This window comes from Schistocerca nitens, chromosome 8, assembly GCF_023898315.1.
Source record: "Schistocerca nitens isolate TAMUIC-IGC-003100 chromosome 8, iqSchNite1.1, whole genome shotgun sequence".
Classification (NCBI taxonomy): Eukaryota; Metazoa; Arthropoda; class Insecta; order Orthoptera; family Acrididae; genus Schistocerca; species Schistocerca nitens.
In genome coordinates this window covers 610658080-610685829 of record NC_064621.1, presented here as the reverse complement: position 1 = coordinate 610685829, position 27750 = coordinate 610658080, and the positions used below count along the sequence as shown (strand labels likewise).

Sequence of the window (27750 nt, the reverse complement as noted above, 5' to 3'; positions counted from 1 at the left end):
TGTCAGTAGTTCTAATGGAATTTTGTCTACTCCCGGGGCCTTGTTTCGACTCAGGTCTTTCAGTGCTCTGTCAAACTCTTCACGCGGTATCGTATCTCCCATTTCATCTTCATCTACATCCTCTTCCATTTCCATAATATTGTCCTCAAGTAAATCACCCTTGTATAGACCCTCTATGTACTCCTTCCACCTTTCTGCTTTCCCTTCTTTGCTTAGAACTGGGTCTCCATCTGAGCTCTTGATATTCATACAAGTGGCTCTCTTTTCTCCAAGGGTCTCTTTAATTTTCCTGTAGGCAGTATCTATCTTACCCCTAGTGAGATAAGCCTCTACATCCTTACATTAGTCCTCTAGCCATCCCCGCTTAGCCATTTTGCACTTCCTGTCGATCTCATTTTTGAGACGTTTTTGCCTGCTTCATTTACTGAATTTTTATATTTTATCCTTTCATCAATTAAATTCAATATTTCTTCTGTTACCCAAGGATTTCTACTAGCCCTCGTCTTTTTACCTACTTGATCCTCTGCTGCCTTCACTACTTCATCCCTCAGAGCTACCCATTCTTCTTCTACTGTATTTCCTTCCTCCATTTCTGTCAACTGTTCCCTTATGCTCTCCCTGAAACTCTGTACAACCTCTGGTTCTTTCAGTTTATCCAGGTACCATCTCCTTAAATTCCCACCTTTTTGCAGTTTCTTCAGTTTTAATCTACAGTTCATAACCAATAGATTGTGGTCAGAGTCCACATCTGCTCCTGGAAATGTCTTACAATTTAAAACCTGGTTCCTAAATCTCTGTCTTATCATTATACACTCCTGGAAATTGAAATAAGAACACCGTGAATTCATTGTCCCAGGAAGGGGAAACTTTATTGACACATTCCTAGGGTCAGATACATCACATGATCACACTGACAGAACCACAGGCACATAGACACAGGCAACAGAGCATGCACAATGTCGGCACTAGTACAGTGTATATCCACCTTTCGCAGCAATGCAGGCTGCTATTCTCCCATGGAGACGATCGTAGAGATGCTGGATGTAGTCCTGTGGAACGGCTTGCCATGCCATTTCCACCTGGCGCCTCAGTTGGACCAGCGTTCGTGCTGGACGTGCAGACCGCGTGAGACGACGCTTCATCCAGTCCCAAACATGCTCAATGGGGGACAGATCCGGAGATCTTGCTGGCCAGGGTAGTTGACTTACACCTTCTAGAGCACGTTGGGTGGCACGGGATACATGCGGACGTGCATTGTCCTGTTGGAACAGCAAGTTCCCTTGCCGGTCTAGGAATGGTAGAACGATGGGTTCGATGACGGTTTGGATGTACCGTGCACTATTCAGTGTCCCCTCGACGATCACCAGTGGTGTACGGCCAGTGTAGGAGATCGCTCCCCACACCATGATGCCGGGTGTTGGCCCTGTGTGCCTCGGTCGTATGCAGTCCTGATTGTGGCGCTCACCTGCACGGCGCCAAACACGCATACGACCATCATTGGCACCAAGGCAGAAGCGACTCTCATCGCTGAAGACGACACGTCTCCATTCGTCCCTCCATTCACGCCTGTCGCGACACCACTGGAGGCGGGCTGCACGATGTTGGGGCGTGAGCGGAAGACGGCCTAACGGTGTGCGGGACCGTAGCCCAGCTTCATGGAGACGGTTGCGAATGGTCCTCGCCGATACCCCAGGAGCAACAGTGTCCCTAATTTGCTGGGAAGTGGCGGTGCGGTCCCCTACGGCACTGCGTAGGATCCTACGGTCTTGGCGTGCATCCGGGCGTCGCTGCGGTCCGGTCCCAGGTCGACGGGCACGTGCACCTTCCGCCGACCACTGGCGACAACATCGATGTACTGTGGAGACCTCACGCCCCACGTGTTGAGCAATTCGGCGGTACGTCCACCCGGCCTCCCGCATGCCCACTATACGCCCTCGCTCAAAGTCCGTCAACTGCACATACGGTTCACGTCCACGCTGTCGCGGCATGCTACCAGTGATAAAGACTGCGATGGAGCTCCATATGCCACGGCAAACTGGCTGACACTGACGGCGGCGGTGCACAAATGCTGCGCAGCTAGCGCCATTGGACGGCCAACACCGCGGTTCCTGGTGTGTCCGCTGTGCCGTGCGTGTGATCATTGCTTGTACAGCCCTGTCGCAGTGTCCGGAGCAAGTATGGTGGGTCTGACACACCGGTGTCAATGTGTTCTTTTTTCCATTTCCAGGAGTGTATAATCTATATGATACCTTCTAGTATCTCCAGGATTCTTCTATGTATACAGCCTTCTTTCATGATTCTTGAACCAAGTGTTAGCTATGATTAAGTTATGCTCTGTGTAGAATTGTACCAGCTGGCTTCCTCTTCCATTTCTTAGCCCCAATCCATATTCACCTAGTATGTTTCCTTGTCTCCCTTTTCCTACTCTCGAATTCCAGTCACCCATGACTATTAAATTCTCATCTCCCTTCACTACCTGAATAATTTCTTTTATCTCATCATACATTTCATCAATTTCTTCATCATCTGCAGAGCTAGTTGGCATATAAACTTGTACTACTTTAGTAGGCATGGGCTTTGTGTCTATCTTGGCCACAATAATGCGTTCACTATGCTGTTTGTAGTAGCTTACCTGCAGTCCTATTTTTTATTCATTATTAAACCTACTCCTGCATTACCCCTATTTGATTTTGTATTTATAAATCTGTAATCACCTGACCAGAAGTCTTATTCCTCCTGCTACCGAACTTCTCTAATTCCCACTATATCTAACTTTAACCTATCCATTTCCCTTTTTAAATTTTCTAACCTACCTGCCGGATCAAGGGATCTGACATTCCACGCTCCGATCCGTAGAATGCCAGTTTTCTTTCTCCTGATAACGACGTCCTCTTGAGTAGTCCCCGCCCAGAGATCCGAATGGGGGACTATTTTACCTCCAGAATATTTTACCCAAGAGGACGCCATCATCATTTAATCATACAGTAAAGCTGCCTGTCCTCGGGAAAAATTACGGCTGTAGTTTCCCCTTGCTTTCAGCCGTTCACAGTACCAGCACAGCAAGGCCGTTTTGGTTAGTGTTACAAGGCCAGATCAGTCAATCATCCAGACTGTTGCCCCTGCAACTACTGAAAAGGCTGCTGCCCCTCTTCAGGAACCACACGTTGTCTGGCCTCTCAACAGATACCCCTCCGTTGTGGTTGCACCTATGGTACGGCCATCTGTATCGCTGAGGCACGCAAGCCTCCCCACCAACGGCAAGGTCCATGGTTCATATATGAGACCATACAGCAAAGATATCATCAATGGATCTAACTCAAACCAGGGGCAGAAGGCTTATGGATCCCAGGAAAGCCCCCTCCAAGCGACCCATGGAAAGGTCAGCATACGATGGAGCCACCCTGATTCCCATGGCCATACCTCTGATCTGTCTGTATGCCTGCCCCTCGAAGCTGAAGTAATTTTGGTAAGTATAAAGTTAATTAAGGTGAGCAAGAAGGATGTAATAGGTTTGCAATCAGATGGGTGTTGACTGAGAAAATGTTCAACAGCAGACAGACCATCTACGTGGGGGATGTTGGAATTTAGGGAGATGGCATCAGTGGTGACAAGCAAGATGTGAGGTGGGAGTGGAACAGGCACGTATTTCAGCCGATCTAGGAAACTGTGAGAAAATAAAATGCCTACAGCCATCCTTATGATTTTATTTATTTTGTTGCAGCCAGTTTCGGCCCTTCAATGTGCCATCTTCAAGCCGTAGCTGATGTGAAAGGGGTTGACACGATCCCTATATATACCGCATCAGTGGCCAGCATCATTGGTTACGCACACTACTTGAAAACTTAGGTGTTGGCACTCTAACCATTAACTGCCAACTGACTGGAGAAACGGCCAAAGATATATACAGGGTGAGCACAAAGTCTTGCCCTGATTATAACAATTTATTACAGAATAACTGTTTGACATAATAATTTACATTTGATGCCGTTACATAGGTTAGTGTTACTAGTTTTTTTTAAAGACCACTTATGTTAGTAAATCTCAGTGTGAGCTCTCTTGGTAGCTCAGAGAATGTCGAGGAGGTATTCCAGTTCCCGCCAAGTGTTTCGCAACATGTTTTCTGTCACAGTACCCACACCAGCTTGTATTCTAGCCTTCAGTTCATCAATGCCAGCAACTGGTGTGACGGAGACTCTGTCCTTGATATAGCCCCAGACAAAAAAGGCAAGGGGCATAATGTCTGGAGAGTGGGGTGGCCAGGGTGTTGGACCGTTCCTTCCAATCCACCAATCCGGAAATGTTTCATCCAGCAAATCACGCGTTATCAAAACCCAGTGGGGGTGTGTGTGTGTCTTCATCTTGCTGAAAAATTATCTACGGTTGATATTCTTCTAACTGTGGGGCAATGAACTGCTGCAGAATGTCTAAGTAAATGTTAGCGGTAATGGATTTTTCCGTGAAGAAAAATGGTCCAAAAACCTTGTTATGCATGAGGCCGCACCAAACATTCACTTTTTCACTGTCTCGCTGCAACTGTAAAGTAGCATGTGGAGACTCTGAACCCCATTCATTGGTAAAGCGTATGCGATTTAAGTTAATCGTTAGCGTCATCAATCCTGATGAGAATCTCAGTTGCAAATTCAGCACGTGTCAGCAAATCGTTCGGGTGCAAGGCTTGCACGATTTGCACTTTGTAAGTATGCAACTAAGCCTTTCATGAAGAATCTTCACCACACTTGATTACGGTATTTGAAGTTCACGTGATGCTTGATGAGTTGATTTAGATGGACTCCATTGAAACGATTGCCAAACACGATCAACAGTTTCATCACACACGATGCCTGTCACTTTGAGGACGATCTTCAATGCTGCCTATTTCATTAAACTTTGCATACCATCATTTTGTGTATTTAACGTCAGGAGGGCTGCGTCCATGAGAAGCCCAAAATTTACGCTGAACAATGATGGGCGATTTTGTTACGTGAAACCAAAGCACACATTGCACTTTCTCCTGCTTAGATGCCATTTTGCCAGCAACTAACGGGATGTGAAAGGCTGCGTCAGTGTTGTGGAGAACTAGCACCATCTATTGGTCACAACTACTACTAACAGTAACCTATGTAATGGCATCAAATGTCCAAATGTTAGAAAAAAATCTGGAGAAGGTGATACTGAATGAACATGGGTCTGTTACTGTATTAGAGGTTCTGAGAGAAAATTTTGCTAATGGATTTACTGATGTAAAGAGGTTCAAATTTGATTTTAATATTTTTCCAACTACTTTTCAGTGGACACTAAAAGGCATGAAGCTCAATGACAAAGTGCAATACTATGAAGAGGTTCCACACTGCATAAAATGTGGAAATCTACTACGAGAATATTCCTCATGAACAGCTCCCGCAGTTGTTTAAAATAACTGCTCGAGTTAGCAGTATGTTTGGAATCATATATACATGTGAAAGCATCTTTTTCAGCAATGAAATTAACGACTATGTTCATCTGACTGGAGCAATCTGTTTGACCAACAGCCACTGGGAATCTTTCCCCGCAATGCAGACAAGCTGCGCATGCAGTGCAGTGTGCTCTTTCGGGCTCCCAGCCCTGCCCACCAGCTGCCACGCGGGCACCACTCATGCCCAGCTCTGATGTAGACAGTACTTTGTTTCGGAATTTATACAACCGAAAGGATGAAGAGTAAGGAAGGTTGGAATAATATTGATGCTGACCCGATTATGAAGAAGTTATTCTACAGTTAAATGATTAATGGAAAATCTCATATAAAGATGTGCAACAAATACTAACAAAGAGATAGAGGGGCTGGCCAGTACTTACCTCAGCTCAGTACAGCCGATAGATACACAAAAAACAGAACCGAAAATTTACGTTCCTAGCTTTGGGAACTTTGTTCCTTCATCAGGGAGGAGAGAGGGGAAAGAAAGGGAAGAAGGGAAAGTGGATTCAGTTACTCATAACCCAGGTCATGAAGCAACAGGGAAAGGAAAACAGGGAGGGTAGCAAGGATGGAGGCATGGTTGTCAGAGGGAAGCCTAAGATATTCTACTGTAAGTACTGTGCCGGCTTCAAACCAAAGAGGATGCATACAGAAGGAAAGAGGTATACAGTATAAAGATAGACACAACTATGTAGGATGAAAAGATGCGTGAATGGCTAAAGAGGAAAGGGAAAGAGGAGAAGACTGAAGAGTAAATGGGAGTGAGGTTATTTAACGTAGGTTCAGTCCAGGGGGATGGCGGGATGATAGGATGTGTTGGAGTGCCAAGCGATAAGAGTGTTTACATAACAAAACTGTTGCATCCTTGAGCCTCCGGTTCTAGATGTACCCTTGTCCGGTTAGTGGCTGACGCTACAGATCTTTATTTATGAAAATATGCAGTACAATCAGCTACAAATGTTACATATTCACATACACCTTTACCTTTAACCCAAATAAATAGAGACTCATTTTGATTGATTTTTCTTTTGCTACGAGTATACAAGACAGGAGGAGATGTTGAGTCATAAGCTGATTTACCAAAATCTTTATTACCAATTTCAAGCATATGATAGGTACGATAGGCAATTACATCTCTATCATTGAAACTTTCAAGACCTGGTACTCTAGGAACTCCGCTACCACCTCTTACTATTACCACTGCCATTTAACTGCAGAGATGGGAACTTGCACTCCAACACATCCTTTCATCCCGCCATCCCCCTGGACTGAACCTACGTTAAACAACCTCACTCCCATTTACTCTTCAGTCTTCTCCTCTTTCCCTTGCCTCTTTAGCCATTCACGCATCTTTTCATCCTACATAGTTGTGTCTATCTTTATACTGTATACCTCTTTCCTTCTGTATGCATCCTCTTTGGTTTGAAGCTGGCACAGTACTTACAGTAGAATTTCTTTGGCTTCCCTCTGACAACCATGCCTCCATCCTTGCTACCCTCCCTGTTGCTTCATGACCTCAGTTATGAGTAACTGAATCCACTTTCCCTTCTTCCCTTTCTTTCCCCTCTCTCCTCCCTGATGAAGGAACATTTGTTCCAAAAGTTAGGAACGTAAATTTTCGGTTCTGTTTTTTGTGTATCTATCGGCTGTACTGAGCTGAGGTAAGTACTGGCCAGCCCCTCTATCTCTTTGTTAGTATTTATTCTACAGTTAATAATTTCATTTTTGTGCTAATAACAAAGAGGGACTTTTTTTTCATTCTAACCAGAAATTATTAAAAAAGAAAGATACTACTTGTGACTACTAGTGACTAAGTATTTCATATTGTACTCAAATTTTCCATGTTCACATCAAGAGGAGAGGATGTGTTACATCGTCAGGTTTACAAAAAATAATGGTATATAATTACATACACCCATGTCAGAAGTATCATTTGCATAATCTATATTAAATTACATTGGATAATGGTCAAAATAACAAAACAGTCACAACGTTGTATTAATTCAGTATTTATTGTATTCTGTCTCTTACATATGCTGCACTTTTTTTAGATTGAAGTTAGCTGATAGAAGAACTTCCTTTAAGCAGGGACACCTAACAAAGGAATCACCTTTAAAGGTCAGATATCCAAGTAGCGAAGGAATTACCATATTTCATCAAAATATAGGAGGTATTACAGATAAAGTTAGTGATCTGCTTATGTTGACTCTGACATTATTGGTATACCGGAGCACCACTTAAATAATTTGACAATTCAGAGGCTTCCTTTACCAGGATACAGATAAGCTGGCTGTTTTTAAGGAGTTCTTTGCAGAGTGGGGGTGCGAGCATGTATGTAAAAAACAGTATTCCATTTGAGGCTGTAAACTTGTCACAGCACTGCACTGGACAGGTATTTCAGTGTTGTGCAGGGCAGTTGAATTTAGTGAAACTAAACTTCTGATTGTTATTGTTTATAGGTCCCCTAACTCTGACTTCAGAGCATTTCTGCTCAATCTAGAGAGGGTTCTTTGTTCACTTTACAGGAAGTACCAAAAATTAGTTACATGTGGTGACTTCTATTTTAATTTTGTACATGATTGTGCAAGAAAAAGGATGTTGGTAGATCTCCTAAACTCATATGATCTGATGCAGACTGTTTTTCTTTTTTCCAACCAGGGTGCAGGGGAAGAGAAGCACAGCCATAGACAATATTTTTATTCGTTCTTCATTACTAGATGGGCATCCTGTTAGTAAAAGGGTGAATAGCCTTACAGCCTTATGCACAAATTTTAACACTAAAAGGCTTTTATACTCAAACAAATATTACATATAATTACAAACTATGTAGGAAAGCTAATCCACTGGCAATGGAATGTTTTTTGAACCTCATTGAGGAACAAGAGTGGCATGATGTTTATAGTGCCGATAATATAGATGACAAATATAATGCTTTCCTTAACACACTTCTCATGCTCTCTGAGAGTTGCTTTCTATCAGAATGTTCTAAACAGGTTACTATCAGTAAAAGGGAGCCTGGGTGGCTGACTAGTGGGATAAGGGTATCATGTAGAACAAAGTTGGAGTTATGTTAGAAGTAGTCACAATCTAGCTACAACAGCCTACTACAAAAAGTATTGTACGATGCTTAAAAATGTTATAAGGAAGGCAAAGAGCTTGTGGTATGCAAATAGAATAAGTAATTGACATGATAAAATTAAAACCATATGGTCAGTCATGAAGTAAGTGTCTGATCAGCAGCACAAGGTAGATGGTATAAAGTCAGTTCGTAATAAAAATATTTCTGTTACTGATAAGTCAGATATATCTACATTATTCAATAATCACTTCCTGAGTACTGCTGGTGAATTAAATAAAAACTTAGTTTCTACAGGGAATCGCGTAACTCGCTTGAAAAATGCCTTTCAATGACTGACGTCTGAAATACTCCTCTGTGATACTGACAAAGGGGAGATTGAGTCAATAATTAAATCACAGAAGACTAACATCTCTCAATGGATGTGATGAAGTACCTAGCAGAAAATTAAGGTACTCTGCTGCACATTAGCCCTGTACTTAGCCATATTCATTACTTTTCCTTTAAGAATGATCAGTTTCCTGAATGATTAAAGTACTCAGTAATAATGTCGCTTTATAAAAAGGGAGAAAGGGATAATGTAGACAATTTCAGACCTATTGCTAAGCCATCACTTTGCTGGAGTTACTGAAAAGGCTGTGTATATAAGGATAATTGATCATTTTATTTCACAGAATTTGCTACCAAATGTACAGTTCGGTTTTGGAAGTGGTTTAGCGACTGAATATGCTAAATTCTTTATTCTCTGTGAGGTACTGGATGGGTTAAACATAAGGTTTCGAATGGTAGGAATCATTTTTGATTTAACTGAGGCGGTTGATTGTGTTGATCACAAAATATTGCTCCAGAAGTTGGATCATTATGGAATATGGAGAGTAGCTTACATTTGGTTCACCTCTTACTTTAACAACAAATAGCAAATGGCCATTACCCACAGTGTTGAGAATGGCTATGATGTGCAGTCTGAACAGAGCATAGTCAAATGGGGGGTGTGGGTGCCCCAGCTATCAGGGCTGGGGCTACTCCTGTTGTTCCTTATTTATATAAATGACATGACCTCTAGTATCACAGGTGATTCTAAAATATTTCTGTTTGCTGATGACACTAATTTGGTAGTAAAGGATGTTGTGTGCAACATTGGGACTGTTTCAAATAGTGCTGTTCATGACACAAGTTCATGGCTTGTAGAAAATAAAATAATACTAAACAACAGTAAGACTCAGTTTTTACAGTTTCTAACACACACTTCAACGAAACCCGATGTTTTAATTTCACACAATGGGCATATGATTTGTGAAACTGAACAGCTCAAATTTCTAGGTGTTCAGATAGATGGTAAACTGACTTGGAAAGTTCAAAGACTTAATGCTGCCATATTTACTTCTCAAATGGTATCCGAAGTAAGTGATAATGTATAAATAAGTTAATGTATTCAGTATTTGACATTACCCATGTAAGCAAGATAAAGTTTAGGAAAGGTTCAAAATTACGTGTTAAGTTTGTTGGAAGCTGGCAAGTGTTCTCATTTTCAAGTACTGGCTGAATACAGTGTGTGTAACTGGCCTGACTTGAGTTACACTGCTTCAAGACGTATACAGGGTTTGTAACTGTAATATTGTGTTAAGCCTGTTAACATAAGATGCACCTTTTAATGAGCAGATTATGAGCATTTTCAATTTTTAAATTTGGCCAATAATTATATGAAATATGCAAAATAAAATTTTTGTTGCCAGTGGAAGGTGTTAGAGAGGTAAGCTAGAACTTTGACTACGCACCGTGAACAGGGTCTGCCGGTTGGTAATGTAGATAGGTGATGTGAGAAACATAGCACATTAGAACTTAAAACAGAACATTCTAGGTTTGGGGTTAAAGGATTGAATTGATTTTAGTCTTATCTGGGTGGTACGAAGTTTCAAAATTCTCATTTGTCTATGCTTGCAGCCAACAGCCATGTTATAGTGTCCCAGGGTGACTACTCAAACTTTGTGTGTGTGTGTGTGTGTGTGTGTGTGTGTGTGTGTGTGTGTGGTGGGGGCTGGTGGAGGTAGCATCACACAGTAACTACTTTTCTTTCTACTCTGCTGAGATAGTTTGACTGCAGTTTTTAAACACTGATAATTTATACAGAATAATATTCGTGTAATTAACATACTTTGATATATTAAGTATTCTAAAATCTGGGACTTATAAAACTCAGTACAATTTAATTCAAATGCTAGGTTAAAAACACAGAACTCCGAGATTTTATGAAATTCCTGAAATCCCCGGAATTTTCCAAATAAAATGTAATTCCCCGAGAATTCCAGGTTCTCCAGGTTTTTCCATAAGAATCGCCATCCTGTGTCCATGTTTACAGTGCCCAAAAAACAAAACAGGTGAATATGTTTCTAAGCAGAGGAAAAAAATGCTCCTCCTCAATGGGAACAATGAAGTTTAAATAGAGCCAAAAGAAGAAAAAAGTGAAGACCATTTAGAGGGAAAAAAGAAATTTTGGAAATTTGTGTTAAGTTCCTATGGGACCAAACTGCTTACACACCCCTTCATCTAACTTAAACTAACTTACGATACGGACAACACACACACACACCCATGCCTGAGGACTCAAAATTCTGACGGAGGGAGCCACGAAAACCATGGCAAGGTGCCTCAGACTGCATGACGGTGGGAGGGGGGTGAACTTTTGAAATTTTTGCAAAAGCAAACATTGTACTAATTTAAAAGGACATGTAACAATTCATCCAATGATAAAGCTGCTCAGTATTGTTTAGTGTTATTTCCCACAAATTGTTAATTTTAAATTGTTTACGCACTACTCTTACTTGTACTTTGCACATACATTTATCATCATCACAGTTTTGTTACTTCAAAAGGTACATACCTGCATCATTACTTTTGTGTGTCCAAATGCATCCAATTATTCTTGGTTTTAGGCGTTCCGTCTTTTGTTTCATTTCTTCTTCAAATTCGTGCTCCAGTAATTTAAGTTTAGCCTTCTGGAACTCGGGTGACTAAAATGAATGCAAATCTAACAAGTGATAGTGTCTAACAAAAAAATATACAAAGTAAGCAAGAAAGAAAAAAAAAATGAAACTGAAGTAATAAAGACAAAGAGAGTGTGTGTGTGTGTGTGTGTGTGTGTGTGTGTGTGTGTGTGTCGAGGGGGCTAGACACTGTATTTTGCGTGTGCCCTTGTTAGCTGAAGCTAAAACACACACACACACACACACACACACACACACACACACACCCTTGTCCACAGGGTAGTGGTAGTGTTTACTGAGCAAAACTTACCAAAGTTTCTGTATCCTCATCATCACCGTGTAAGTTTTCTTCGTCACTTAAATATCCATGAGGTACAAAGAAATCATTGTCAACCTCATATTCATCTTCCGACTCCTTTTCATCATCTGAGCCATGTAATGACTCTCCAGGTTCCTCTTCTTCCCATTCATCATCAGAGTCCACTTCATAGTCAAACAATTTCTGAAATTTAAAGTAATTACAATAAAACATGTGTTTTGTGTATGTATTTGCAGAAACAAACTATGAGAAAAGAAAGGATTAGTAGTAACACAATAAACAGAATCATCAAAGTGCAAAGGAGTAACACATACAAAGATTATTCACATGTTCATGCCTTATACAGTGTACACTGTGATATTAACTCATTGCTTACGAGGAAACAACAGAATGAATGTCAAATAAGTGGTAACCATTCAGAAACTACAAAGCTGGATCTGAGTGGCCATAATTACATCTACATCTATACTATGCAAACCACTGTGACATGCGTGGTAGAGATTATGTCCCACTCTAACAGGCTATAAGGGTTTATATCTCGTTTCATTCATGTATGGAGTGTGGGAAGAATGAATATTTAAATTCCTCCATTGTGCTGTAAGTTTCATTCACGCATGGTGTGTGGAAAGAATGAATATTTAAATGCCTCCATTGTACTGTAATTAATCTAATCTTGTCCTCACAATCTCTATGTGAACAATACATAGGAGTTATAGTATTTTCATAGAGTCATAATTTAAAGACAGTTCTTCAAACAGTGTAAGTAGGCTTTTGCAGGATAGTTGTCTTCAAGAGTCTTCCAGTTCAGTTTCTTCAGAATCTCTGCAATACTATCCCCAGGCCAAACAAACCGGCGAACGTTCGTGTTGCCCTTCTCTGTATATGTTCAATATCCCATGTTAGTCCTGTCTGGTACACATCCCACACTGTTGAGCAATATTCTAGAATGGGTCACATGAGTAAATTGTAAGCAATCTCCTTTGTAGACTGTCTGCACTTCCCTGGTATTCTACCAATGAACCAAAGTCTATCAGCGGCTTTACCTACAACTGAGCCAAGTGATCATTCCATTTCATATTGCTACAGAATGTTACATCCAGGCATTTGTACAAGTTAGCTGATTCCCGCTGTGACTCAGTGATATTATAGTCTTAAGATATTATGTATTTTCGTTTTGTTAAGTGCACAATTTTACAGTTCTGAACATTTAAAATAAGTTGACAATCTTTGCACCCCTTTGAAATTTTATAAGATCTAACTTAATACTTATGCAGCTTCTTTCAGAAAATATTTCATTACACACAACTGCACCATCTGCAAAAAGTCTAAGGTTACTATTAATACCGTCTACAATGTCACTGATATGCAACATGAACAGCAATCATCAATAGTCCCAGCACACTTCCCTGTGGCAGACCTGATTTACTTCTACATCTGCCAATGGCTCTCCATCTAAGGTAACTTACTGTGTTTTCCCTAACAAAAAATCCTCAACCCATATTCGAAAAGAAGAATATATGTGGTACTGAGTCAAATGCTTTACAGAATCTGAGAAATACTGCACCTACCTGACTGCCTTGTTCCAATGCTTTCAGTATGTCATGTGAGAAAAGTGTGAGCCGGGTTTCAGATGATCGTTTTCAGGATCCATGTTAGCTGACATGGAGAAGGTCATTCTATTCAAGATACCTCGTTACTGAGCTCAGTGTATGTTCTCAGATTCTATGACAAATTGATGTCAAGGACACTGGAAGGCAGTTTGTCCATAACTTCTACAGCAATTCAATTACTCAGGTGTTACCTCTGCTTTCCTGCAACTACTGAGCATGGTTTTCTGTTCAAGGACTCTATGATAGATTATAAAAAGAGGGGCTAACTCAGCCGCAAATTCAATACAGAATCTGACAGATTTTATCAGGCCCTGGAGCTTTGTTCAATTTTAATGATTTCATGTGTTTCTCAACACTACTAACAACAATACCCATTTTACTAATCTTTTCTGCTATACAAGAATTAAATTGTGTCAGTTCTCCTGGGTTTTCCTTGTTGTGGTGGTCTTCAGTCCAGAGACTGGTTTGATGCAGCTCTCCATGCTACTCTGTCCTGTGCAAGACTCATCATCTCCAAATAACTACTGCAACCTACGAGGGTTGTTTTTTAAGTAAGGGCCGTTCGCGCGTATAGTCCCGTAGTTCGCGCGGACGCCGCAACAAGCCACTGCGCCACTTGCCGGCATCCTTCCCGTTCACACTGATGCAAGTTGCAGCTCTGTAGCTGACGTGTACGCATCGCTGTGCTACTTTATAATGTTTACGATTATTGAATCGCCCGCCGCGTGTGAGATACGGTCAGTGATACGTTTTTTGACCGCGAGAAGCCTATCAGCTGCAGAAATTCATCATCAGTTAACAGAAGTTTATGGCTTGAATGCAATGAGTGAAGGTAAAGTGCGTCAATGGGTTAGAGAGTTTAAAAATGACCGTCAAAACGTCCATGACGAAGAACGCTCAGGCCGGCCCTCTGTGATCACTGATGATTTGGTGGCTGCAGTCGAAACAAAGATTCGTGAGGACAGAAGATTCACAATTTCCACTCTTTCTATGGAATTTCCACAAGTTTCAAGATCGGTTTTGTACAAAATTGTGTCTGAAAACCTAAACTTTAAGAAACTGTGTTCTCGGTGGGTACCCAGACTCCTCACAGAGGACCACAAAGGGAAGAGATTTGCCACTTCATTGGACTTTTTGATTCGTTACGAGGAAGAAGGGGATGACATGTTGAGTCAAATTGTCACTGGAGATGAAACATGGGTATCCCATATCACTCCCAAAAGCAAGCGACAATCGATGAAATGGCGACAAAACCTCACCCGTCAAGGTCAAAGCCAAACAGACGCTGTCAAAGCGCAAGATTATGGCAACTGTGTTCTGGGACTGGCGCGGTGTTTTGCTAGTGGACTTTATGCCACGAGGAACGACAATCAACTCAGATGCCTAAGCTAAAGAAGCTCCGCAGAGCAATTCAAAACAAAAGGTGCGGCATAATGACAAAAGGAGTTTTGTGTAAAAGTGTGTAGAATCAGAAAATAAAAGTTTTTTTACAAAAGTGTTTGTATCTTTTTTTTAAAATAAAAACGGCCCTTACTTAAAAAACAACCCTCATATATTCTTCTGAATCTGCTTAGTGTATTCATCTCTTGACCTCCCTCTGCAATTTTTACCCTCCAAGCTTCCCTCCAATACTAAACTGGTGACCCCTTGATACCTCAGAACAACTTCTACCAATTTGTCCCTTCTTCTAGTCAAGTTGTGCCACAAATTCCTCTTCTCCCAAACTGTAGTAAGTACCTCCTCATTAGTTATGTGATATACCTCATAATCTTCGGCATTCTTCTGTAGCACCACATTTAAAAAGCTTGTATTCTCTTTTTGTCTAGACTATCTATCGTCCATTTTTCACTTCTTCAGAAACGCTTTCCTTGCCATAGACAGTCTACATTTTATATCCTCTCTACTTTGACCAACATCAGTTATTTTGCTCCCCAAATAGCAAAACTCATCTACAACTTTAAGAGTGTCGTTTCCCTCAGCATCACATGACTTCATTCGACTACATTCTATTATCCTCGTTTTGCTTTTGTGGATGTTCATCTTATATCCTACTTTCAAGACGCTGTCCATTCCGTTCAACTGCTCTTTGCTGTCTCTGACAGAATTACAATGTCATTGGCAAACCTCAAAGTTTTTATTTCTTCTCCATGGATTTTAATTCCCACTCCAAATCTTTCTTTTGTTTCCTTTACTGCTAGCTCAATACACAGATTGAATAACATCAGTGATAGGCTAAAGCCCGGTCTCACCCCCCCTCAATGACTGCTTCCCTTTTGTGCCCCTCGACTCTTATAACTGCTATCTGGTATCTGTACAAATTGTAAATAGCATTTCGATCCCTGTATTTTACCCCTGCCACCTTCAGAATTTGAAATGGAGTATTCCAGTCAACAATGCCAAAAGCTTTTCTCTAAGTCTACAACACTAGAAACATAAATTTGCTCTCCTTAACCTATCTATTAAGGTAAGTCATAGGGTCAGTTTTACCTTGCATGTTTCAACATTTTTTGGTATTGGAGTTTTTATATTCTTCTTGACGTCTGAGAGTATTTCGTCTGTCTGTAAGATGTATAATCTTACTCACCAGATGGAAGCATTTTGTCATGGTTGGCTATCCCATGGGTATCAGTAGTTCTAATGGAATGTTGCCTACTCCGGGGGCTTATTTTGACTTAGGTCTTTCAGTGCTCAGTCAAATTCTTCACACAATATCATATCTCCCATTTCATCTTCCTCTATGTCCTCTTCCATTTCCATAACATTGCCCTCAAGTACATCACCCTTGTACAGACCCTCTATGTACTCCTTCCACCTTTCTCTTCTTTGCTTAGGACTGCTTTTCCATCTGAGCTCTTGATAGTAATACAGGTGATTCTCTTTTCTCCAAAGGTCTCTTTATTTAATTTTCCTGTAGACAGTATCTATCTTACCCCTAGTGGTGTAAGCTTCTACATCCGTACATTTGCCCTCTAGCCATACCTTTTAGCCATTTTGCACTTCCTGTCAATCTCACTTTTTGAACCATTTGTATTCCTTTTCACCTACTTCATTTACTGCATTTTTATATCTTCTGCTTTCATCAATTAAATTCAACATCTCTTTTGTTACCCAAGGATTTCTACTAGCTCTTGTCTTTTTATCTACTTGATCCTCTGCTGCCTTCACTATTTTCTCTCTCAAAGTTACCCATTCTTGTTCTACTGAATTTCTTTCCCCAGTTCTTGTCAATCATTCCCTAATGCTCTCTCTGAAACTCTCTACAACATCTGGCTCTTTAAGTTTATCCAGGTCCCATCTGCTTGAAATCCTACCATTTAGCAATTTCTTCAATTTTACTCCACAGTTCATAACAAATAAATTGTGGCCAGGATCCAAATCTGCAGCTGGAAATGCCTCACAATTTAAAACCTGGTTCCTAAATCTCTGTTTTATCACTATATAATCAATCTGAAACCTCCCAGTGTCTCCAGGCCTCTTCCATGCATACAACCGTCTTTCATGATTCATAAACCAAGTGTTAGCTACGATTAAGTTACACTCTGTGCAAAATTCTACCATGCGGCTTTCTCTTTCATTCCTTACTGCCAGTCCATATTCACCTACCTTTATTCTCTTCCTTTTCCTACTATCGAATTCCAGCCCCCCCACGACTATTAAATTTTCGTCACCCGTAACTATCTGAATAATTTCTTTTATCACATCATACATTTCTTCAATCTCTTCATAATCTGTGGAGCTAGTTGGCATATAAACTTTTACTGCTGTGGTAGGTGTGGGCTTCGTGTCTATCTTGGCTACAATAACGTGTTTGCTTTGCTGTTCATAGTAACTTAGCTGTGTTCCTACTTTTTAAAGTCATTATTAAACCTACTCCTGCATTGTACTTATTTGATTTTGTATTTATAACCCTATATTCACCTGGCCGGATTTTTTTTTCTTTTTTTTTTTGTGGTTTTAGGGTGCAAAACTGCTACGGTCATTAGCGCCCAGTCTGTGACTTAGGAAAAGGCAGAAATGGGAACAAAACTCAAAAAATTGGAGAAACAAAAAATAGAAGGAAAGCTTAAAAAACCACTATAGAAGGGGGTTGTTGTCCCCAAAAAGAGCTTCAAATGACTGACGTGATCTCACTGGCACTAATAAACTTGAGAACGCGATCGGCTGAGCGTGTGTCATCTGCTAAAATGGAAGATATATCAGGCGACAGCTGTAGGCGGGCGCGTAACGGAGAAAAATAGGGGCACTCGAGTAAAAGGTGTCTCACCGTCCACAGTTGAGAGCAGTGGGGACAGAGTGGGGGAGGATCGCCACTTAAAAGATGTCGATGGCTAAAAAGACAGTGCCCTATTCAGAGTCTAGTTAAAATTACCTCTTCCCGACGACGAGTTCGGGAGGAAGCGGTCCAAGCACAGGGAAGAGCTTTCAAGTCCCGCAATTTATTATTGGAAAGTGTTGACCAATGTGCGTGCCATAGAAGAGCAACACAACGGCATAAAACACTCCGTAGATCGGCGAAGGGAACCATGCGAATAGCTGGATGAAGAAGAGAGACTGCAGCCTTGGCCGCTATATCGGCCGCCTCATTTCCACAGATACCAATGCGTCCTGGGATCCAGAGGAACGCCACAGAGACGCCCCCCAAGTGGAGCAAGTGGAGGCAGTCCTGCATCCGGTGGACCAGAGGGTGGACAGGGTACAGAGCTTGGAGACTGAGGAGAGAGCTGAGAGAATCTGAACAGATAACATACTGTATCTGCTGATGGCGACGGATGTATTGGACAGCCTGGAGAACAGCGTAAAGCTCCGCAGTATAAACCAAACACTGGTCGGGAAGCCGAAATCAATTTGCGGTGTCGCCAACAATATAGGCACTCCCTACACCTAACGATGTTTTCGAGCCATCAGTGTAAATAAATGTGGCTTCCTTCATTTGTACACATAGAGTAGCAAATGCCCGACGATAAACAAGTGAAGGGGTACCAGCCTTAGGAAATTGACAAACGTCACGGGGCAGGCAGGTCCGGGGACGGAGCCAAGGCGGGGGTTCGGACGGAGCCAAGGCGGTGCTGAACCCCAAGTTGTCAAGAAGGTTTTAGGAAAGCAGAAGGAAAGAGAATGGAGCAGTTGACGGAAGCGGATTCCCGGTGGTAGTAGGGAGGAAGGGTGGCCTGCATACCCTACATCCAAGGAGGCGTCGAAAAAAATGTCATGGGCCAGATTAGCAGGCATGGAAGACAGATGGCTAGCATAATGATTCAGAAGGACTGCTCGGCGATTGGACAGCGGAGGTTCAGCAGTCTCAGCATAAAGGCTTTCCACAGGGCTGGTGTAAAAAGCTCCAAGCACTAAACGTAATCCACGGTGGTGGATAGAGTCGAGACGCTGAAGAATAGATGGCCGAGCAGAGGAGTAAACTATGCTTCCATAGTCCAATTTCGAGAGCACTAAGGCACGATAGAGGCGGAGAAGGACCACTCGGTCCGCTCCCCAAGAGGTACCATTCAGGACACGGAGGTGTTGAGGGATCGCAGACAGCGAGCTGAAAGATAGGAAACGTGGGAGGACCAGCACAGTTTTCTGTCAAACATAAGACCCAAGAATTTAGTGACGTCCGAAAACGGAAGGTTGACAGGTCCTAGATGTAAGGAGGGTGGAAGAAACTCCTTACGAAGCCACAAATTAACACAAACGGTCTTACTGGGAGAAAAGCGGAAGCCGGTTTCGATGCTCCAAGAGTGGAGGCGATCGAGACATCCTTGAAGACGTCGTTCAAGAAGGCTGGTCCGTTGAGAGCTGTAGTAGATCGCAAAATCGTCCACAAAGAGGGAGCCTGAGACATCGGGAAGGAGACAGTCCATAATTGGATTTATGGCAATGGCAAACAGTACAACACTCAGCACAGAGCCCTGGGGTACCCCGTTTTCTTGGGAGAAAGTACGGGAGAGAGTAGTGTTCACCCGCACTCTAAATGTGCGCTCTGCCATAAATTCATGAAGAAAAAGGGGCAGCCGAACTCGAAAACCCCAAGAGAACAGTGTGTGGAGGATGCCTGTCCTCCAACGGGTATCGTATGCTCTCTCCAGATCAAAAAATATTGCTACTGTTAGGCGTTTCCGGAGAAAATTGTTCATGATATAAGTGGAGAGAGCAACAAGATGGTCAACTGCAGAACGATGCTTTCGGAAACCGCATTGGGCAGGTGTTAGAAGACTGCGGGACTCCAGCCACCAAGCTAAACGGCAATTCACCATACGCTCCAAAACCTTACATACACTACTCGTGAGAGAAATGGGGCGATAGCTAGAGGGGAGATATTTGTCCTTTCCAGGTTTCGGAGCAAGAACGACGATAGCTTCCCGCCATCGTCTGGGAAAAGTACTGTCGGTCCAAATTCGATTATAAAGGCGAAGGAGGTAACACAGACTATGGGTTGATAAATGCAGCAACATTTGGATGTGGATACCGTCCGGTCCTGGGGCGAAGGAGCGAGAAGAAGAGAGAGCATGTTGGAGTTCCCGCATGGAGCTAACAGTATTATAGCTTTCGCGATTTTGAGAGGAGAAAGCAAGAGGTTGAACTTCTGCTGCACGTTTCTTCGGGAGAAACGCTGGCGGGTAATTTGAAGAGCTAGAAATCTCAGCAAAGCGTTGACCCAATGAGTTAGAAATTGCGACGGGGTCCACTAACGTATCATGCGCGACAGTGAGCCCAGAGACCGGGGAGACACTAGGCGCGCCAGATAACCGTCGAATCCGACTCCAAACTTCCGAGGAGGGAGTGAAGGTGTTAAATGAGCTAGTAAAGAAGTTCCAGCTTGCCTTCTTGCTATCGCGGATGACGCGACGGCATCGCACACGGAACTGCTTATAGTGCTTATAGCAAAGTAGGATGGTGGCAGAAAACGCGAAGAGCACGTCGCCACTCATGTATTGCGTCACGGCATGCCTCATTCCACCAAGGAACTGGGGGGTGCCGGGGCAATTTGGAGGTGCGTGATATTGAACGTTCCGCAGCTGTAAGAATAACGTCTGTAATATGTCTGACCTCATCAACGACGCTAGGAAAGTGACGGTCATCGAATGTCACTAGAGACGAAAAAAGTGTCCAATCGGCTTGGGCAAACTTCCAGCGTCGCGGGCGCATATATGGCAGTTGAGGCTGCAGTCTAAGGACACATGGAAAGTGGTCACTCGAGTGTGTATCATCAAGGGCGAACCATTCGAAGCGCCGAGCTAGCGGAACAGTACCGACCGAAAGGCCCAAATGAGAGAAATTTGTCGTGGAGGCAGATAAAAATGTAGGGTCCCCAGTGTTGAGGCAAACAAGATTCGCTTGGTGGAAGATGTCTAGCAATAGTGAGCCACACGGACAAGGATGTGGAGATCCCCAAAGCGGGTGGTGGGCATTGAAGTCCCCAACCAGCAAATAGGGGGGTGGAAGCTGACCAAGAAGTCTAAGGAGATCAGCTCGTGCCATTGGTGTGGACGATGGAATGTATACAGAACAAAGAGAAAAGATGTATCCAGGAAGGGAAAGACTGACAGCGACAGCTTGGAAGGAAGTGCTTAAGGGGATTGGGTGATAATGGAGAGTATCATGGGGAAGAATCATAAGTCCTCCATGTGCTGGAGTGCCTTCAACAGAGGGGAGATCAAATTGGACGGACTGAAAATGGGGGAGAACAAAGCAGTCGTGGGGACGCAGCTTTGTTTCCTGAAGACAGAAGATGACCGGCGAGTAGAATCGCAAGAGAATCGACAATTCATCCCGATTGGCTCGAATGCCGCGGATATTCCAGTGGATAATGGACATAGCATGAACAGAAAATGGAGGAATGTGACCAAGGTTGCTGTCAACTCAACGACTGCTCAGAGCTTGCGACCGACAGCATGGAACGGCATTCAGCCGAAGGCAGAAGATCCTGACCCATAGGTTGTTCAGGAGCAGCTCCTGCCACCAGCGATCGGCCGGTTGATCGGCTGCCAGCAGTACGCCTCGGCGACACAGAAGACGGCCAAGGGCGGTTACCGCCAGGTGGTGCTGTAGATGAGACACGCCTTGGCGGAGAAGGAGAGGAACTGGGTTTCTTATTAGCCTTCTTGGAAACATGATGTTTAGATGAAGGAGGAACCGATGGTTGTGAAGTTGGGGTATGTAAAAAATCTTCACGAGTATGCTCTTTTTTCGAAGTCTTGGTGTCTGACTTTTGGGCTCGAGATTTAGCAGAACCCGATGAAGGCTGAGCCATAGAGTGGGCAGGCGAAAGTGGTGAGGTTGAACGGGCGATCTTTGCGCTGGCCGATCTGACGACCGTGTCACTAAAGGTGAGGTCGCAAGTCTGCGTGGCCGCCTCCTTTGTTGCCCGAGGAGAGGCAAGGACAGTGTTGTATTTTCCTCTCTGAGGCACAGTGGTCTTTTGACTGGCGAATAATTTTCGAGCAGCAAAGGTCGACACCTTTTTCTTCACTCTGATTTCCTGAATGTGCTTTTCATCTTTAAAAATGGGGCAATCTCGAGAGGAAGCAGCGTGGTCACCCATACAGTTGATGCAACGAGGGGATGGAGGTGGACGAGCAACCTCATGGGCATTCTTGCCACACGTAACACATCTGGCAGGATTGGAACAGGACTGGCTGGTGTGATTGAACCGCTGACACCGATAGCAACGCGTAGGGTTTGGGATGTAAGGGCGAACGGAAATTATCTCATAGCCCGCTTTGATTTTCGATGGGAGTTGAACTTTGTCAAATGTCAAGAAGACAGTACGGGTTGGAATGATGTTCATGTCAACCCTTTTCATGACTCTATGAACAGCCGTTACGCCCTGGTCAGACAGGTAGTGTTGAATTTCCTCGTCGGACAATCCATCGAGGGAGCGTGTATAAACGACCCCATGTGAGGAATTTAAAGTGCGGTGCGCTTCCACCCGGACAGGGAAGGTGTGTAGCAGTGAAGAACGCATCAATTTTTGTGCCTGGAGGGCATTGACTGTTTCTAACAACAAGGTGCCATTTCGTAATCTGGAACAAGACTTTACAGGACCTGCAATTGCGTCGACACCTTTCTGAATAATGAAAGGGTTGACCACGGAGAAGTCGTGACCTTCGTCAGACCGAGAAACAACAAGGAACTGTGGCAACGATGGAAGGACTGTCTGTGGTTGAGACTCATTGAACTTACGCTTGTGAGCAGACATAGTAGAAGAAGATGAAACCATTGCGAAAGTATCCCCCATGATTACCGGCGTCTCCGATGGTGCGCTCCTGCCTTGTAGGTGCCCTCTCTGAGGGCACTCCCGCCTTAGGTGATTGTTCACACCTCAGGTCACACCTCCCGAGAAACGGACAGAGGGACCAATCGACAGTTTCGGAAGGTATCAGCTCGGGTAATCACCCCTCCCTGGGCCTGGCCGTTACCAGGGGATACGTACGTGTCCTACCTGTCTACCCGGCGCGGGGAATTATGCGTTACCTCGTCACCGGCTACGCACGGAAATGCGTGGGTCGGCCTTCAGACACGCACAGGGAGGAAAAAAAGAGAAAGGACAAAAACAAAGGAAAAGGAAAGAAGAGAGGTCTCAAACACCGCAGTGGAGAAAAGGGCAAAGAGAAGAGGTAAGGAAAAGAGAAGGACAAAGGAAGGACGAAGACTTGCAAGCAGAGAAAGCAAAGAATATGTTACATTTTCAAGCGTCCGTCTCCGGACGTAGGCACAAACCATACTCCCAGAGGGGGAGAAAGGGAAGGAAAGAGCCAGAGTTGAGAGGGGGGAGGGGGTGCGGCGGTGAAGACGGGGGATGGGGAAGGATGCGGAAAGGGAAGGTATGCAGCCCGGAAAGGAAGGAAGGCCACATTAGCTCGGGGTCCCGTGCTCGCTACGCACGGATCCACAAAAGAGTTGTGGACCCCCTGGGGGGCTGGCCAGATGTGTTGTTCCTCTTGCCACCGAACTTCACTAATTCCCACCTCATTTAACTGTAACCTATCCATTTCCATTTTTAAGTTTTTTAACCTACCTGCCCAACTAAGGGAGCTGACATTCCATGTTCCGATCCGCAGAATTGCCAGTTTTGTTTCCCCTGATAACGACGTCCTCCTGAGTAGTCCCCGCCCGGAGATCTGAATGGGGGACTATTTTACCTCCGGAATATTTTACCCAAAAGGATGCCATCCTCATTTAACCATACAGCAAAGCTGCATGCCCTCAGGAAAAATTACGGCTGTAGTTTCCCCTGCTTTCAGTCTTTCACAGTAGCAACACAGCAAGGCCATTATGGCTGATGTTACAAGGCCAGATCAGTCAGTCCCCTGCAACTGTTCCTCTTCAGGAACCACATGGTGTCTTGCCTCTCCGTTGTGGTAACACCTACGGTACGACTATCTGTATCACTGAGGGATGCAAGCCACACCAACAATGGCAAAGTCTGTATGTCATGGGGGGGGCGGGGGGGGGGGGGGAGTTCCTTTCTAAAGGAAAATTTGAAAGTGGAACAGAATGTTTCTACTTTTGCTTTGCTACCCTCTATTTCAGTTCCTGTCTCGTACTTGAGTCTGGACATTAAATCTGGCGATACTAACAGCTTTTACATAGAACTAGAATTACTTTGGGTTTTGTGGAAGATAAGAGATTTATTATGCTCACATTTACCAAAACTGGATAATAATCATTACACTGAAAGCTGACCAGCCCACAGACTTGTTCCCATGCCACTTCCGGGATTTGGGTTGGCACGTTGGCCCTAGGTGGATTAACAATGCCGGCCGGTGTGGCCGTGCGGTTAAAGGCGCTTCAGTCTGGAACCGCGTGACCGCTACGGTCACAGGTTCGAATCCTGCCTCGGGCATGGATGTGTCACGAATGACTCGCTTCACTAACACGATCTGCAAATATGTAGAATAACACTCTCATTGGGTAACACTAAAATCACACCTCTGCTGCGCATGAATTCTGTCCCTGAAGTGAAAGGGGTGGCAACAGGAAGGGCATCAGGCCGCCCTCTAGCACTAGCTAGCGAAATCTAGCAATTAACATGTTGATACCGGGACGATATATGATAAAGGTCAGCAGAAAGAAGAAATTTGTTGAAAGTCAACTGTATAAAAACAGTATTGATGAAGGGCCTATTGCTTCAGTAGTCCTGCTGGACATCAATATGGAAAATATCATTGTGCTGTGTAATTGCTTCTATGTCCAATGGAGACATGCGAGTCAACAGCTGTATCAAAGATACAAAAGTAATGCTATTGCCTGGGGTCTGTCCAACATGAATGAAGAACACTTAATGTATGGATAATGTGAACTAATGTTGTTTACTTGCAAAATGCAGTACATTAAACTGATACAGCACTGAGCACACACAGTAAACATTTTTAAGATGACACAGATTAAGGACATATGTGCAAACCTCGTCTTTGTTGAATGGCTTTCTCTGGGATATAACTGAGCTTTTCTTGCGCCAGGTTCCCCAGTAAGGTGGCCGCCTGTTGTCCCAGAATTGCAGGAGCTTCGGCCGTGGCAGGTTTATTTCTGGGTGCAGTTCCACCACTTGGTTGTCAGCCCCACCAATAATCTCGTCCTCAGGATCATCTGGTATCACAGATGAATAAATGCATGTTTATACAAGCTGTCCCATACATAACAAAACAATTAAGCATGAAATGTAGAAAGAATATATATATAAACAAAGATGATGTGACTTACCGAACGAAAGCGCTGGCAGGTCGATAGACACACAAACAAACACAAACACACACACAAAATTCAAGCTTTCGCAACAAACTGTTGCCTCATCAAGAAAGAGGAAAGGAGAGGGAAAGATGAAAGGATGTGGGTTTTAGGGGAGAGGGTAAGGAGTCATTCCAATCCCGGGAGCGGAAAGACTTACCTTAGGGGGAAAAAAGGACGGGTATACACTCGCGCGCACACACACACACATATCCATCCACACATATACAGACACAAGCAGACATATTTAAAGACAAAGAGTTTGGGCAGAGATGTCAGTCGAGGCAGAAGTGCAGAGGCAAAGATGTTGTTGAATGACAGGTGAGGTATGAGTGGCGGCAACTTGAAATTAGCGGAGATTGAGGCCTGGTGGATAACAGGAAGAGAGGATATATTGAAGAGCAAGTTCCCATCTCCGGAGTTCGGATAGGTTGGTGTTAGTGGGAAGTATCCAGATAACCCGGACGGTGTAACACTGTGCCAAGATGTGCTGGCCGTGCACCAAGGCATGTTTAGCCACAGGGTGATCCTCATTACCAACAAACACTGTCTGCCTGTGTCCATTCATGCGAATGGACAGTTTGTTGCTGGTCATTCCCACATAGAATGCGTCACAGTGTAGGCAGGTCAATTGGTAGATCACGTGGGTGCTTTCACACGTGGCTCTGCCTTTGATCGTGTACACCCTCCGGGTTACAGGACTGGAGTAGGTGGTGGTGGGAGGGTGCATGGGACAGGTTTTACACCGGGGGCGGTTACAAGGGTAGGAGCCAGAGGGTAGGGAAGGTGGTTTGGGGATTTCATAGGGATGAACTAAGAGGTTACGAAGGTTAGGTGGACGGCGGAAAGACACTCTTGGTGGAGTGGGGAGGATTTCATGAAGGATGGATCTCATTTCAGGGCAGGATTTGAGGAAGTCGTATCCCTGCTGGAGAGCCACATTCAGAATCTGATCCAGTCCCGGAAAGTATCCTGCCACAAGTGGGGCATTTTTGTGGTTCTTCTGTGGTAGGATAGCCCCTTCGTACGCCAACCTATTCATGGGTCGCTTAGAGGAAGCCTTCTTGGTTACCCAGGCCTGCCAATCCAAAGTTTGGTACAGATTTATTGATGACATCTTCGTGATCTGGACCCACAGTGAAGAAGAACTCCAGAATTTCCTCTCCAACCTCAACTCCTTTGGTTCCATCAGATTCACCTGGTCCTACTCCAAATCCCATGCCACTTTCCTTGATGTTGACCTCCACCTGTCCAATGGCCAGCTTCACACGTCCGTCCACATCAAACCCACCAACAAGCAACAGTACCTCCATTACGACAGCTGCCACCCATTCCACATCAAACGGTCCCTTCCCTACAGCCTAGGTCTTCGTGGCAAACGAATCTGCTCCAGTCCGGAATCCCTGAAGCATTACACCAACAACCTGACAACATCCCGCAACTACCCTCCCGACCTGGTACAGAAGCAAATAACCAGAGCCACTTCCTCATCCTCTCAAACCCAGAATCTCCCACAGAAGAACCACAAAAGTGCCCCACTTGTGACAGGATACTTTCCGGGACTGGATCAGATTCTGAATGTGGCTCTCCAGCAGGGATACGACTTCCTCAAATCCTGCCCTGAAATGAAATCCATCCTTCATGAATTCCTCCCCACTCCACCAAGAGTGTCTTTCCGCCGTCCACCTAACCTTCGTAACCTCTTAGTTCATCCCTATGAAATCCCCAAACCACCTTCCCTACCCTCTGGCTCCTACCCTTGTAACCGCCCCCGGTGTAAAACCTGTCCCATGCACCCTCCCACCACCACCTACTCCAGTCCTGTAACCCGGAGGGTGTACACGATCAAAGGCAGAGTCACGTGTGAAAGCACCCATGTGATCTACCAACTGACCTGCCTACACTGTGACGCATTCTATGTGGGAATGACCAGCAACAAACTGTCCATTCGCATGAATGGACACAGGCAGACAGTGTTTGTTGGTAATGAGGATCACCCTGTGGCTAAACATGCCTTGGTGCACGGCCAGCACATCTTGGCACAGTGTTACACCGTCCGGGTTATCTGGATACTTCCCACTAACACCAACCTATCCGAACTCCGGAGATGGGAACTTGCTCTTCAATATATCCTCTCTTCCCGTTATCCACCAGGCCTCAATCTCCGCTAATTTCAAGTTGCCGCCACTCATACCTCACCTGTCATTCAACAACATCTTTGCCTCTGCACTTCTGCCTCGACTGACATCTCTGCTCAAACTCTTTGTCTTTAAATATGTCTGCTTGTGTCTGTATATGTGTGGATGGATATGCGTGTGTGTGCGAGTGTATACCCGTCCTTTTTTCCCCCTAAGGTAAGTCTTTCCGCTCCCGGGATTGGAATGACTCTTTACCCTCTCCCTTAAAACCCACATCCTTTCGTCTTTCCCTCTCCTTCCCTCTTTCCTGATGAGGCAACAGTTTGTTGCGAAAGCTTGAATTTTGTGTGTATGTTTGTGTGTCTGTCGACCTGCCAGTACTTTCATTTGGTAAGTCACATCATCTCTGTTATATATATATATATATATATATATATATATATATATATA

The 27750-nt window shown here is 44.0% G+C and overlaps 1 protein-coding gene across 1 annotated transcript in view; it reads right to left on the bottom strand.

Annotated features, from left to right (window-relative positions):
- Positions 1–27750, bottom strand: part of LOC126198998 (chromatin assembly factor 1 subunit A-like) — a 97564-nt gene that overhangs the window by 17144 nt on the left and 52670 nt on the right. Inside the window, exons 8-10 of the mRNA XM_049935674.1 lie at positions 24843–25024; positions 11820–12011; positions 11407–11536 (exon numbers count right to left, since the gene is read on the bottom strand). Coding sequence (XP_049791631.1) covers positions 11407–11536; positions 11820–12011; positions 24843–25024 — 504 coding nt within the window. The remainder of the gene's footprint in view (positions 1–11406; positions 11537–11819; positions 12012–24842; positions 25025–27750) is intronic.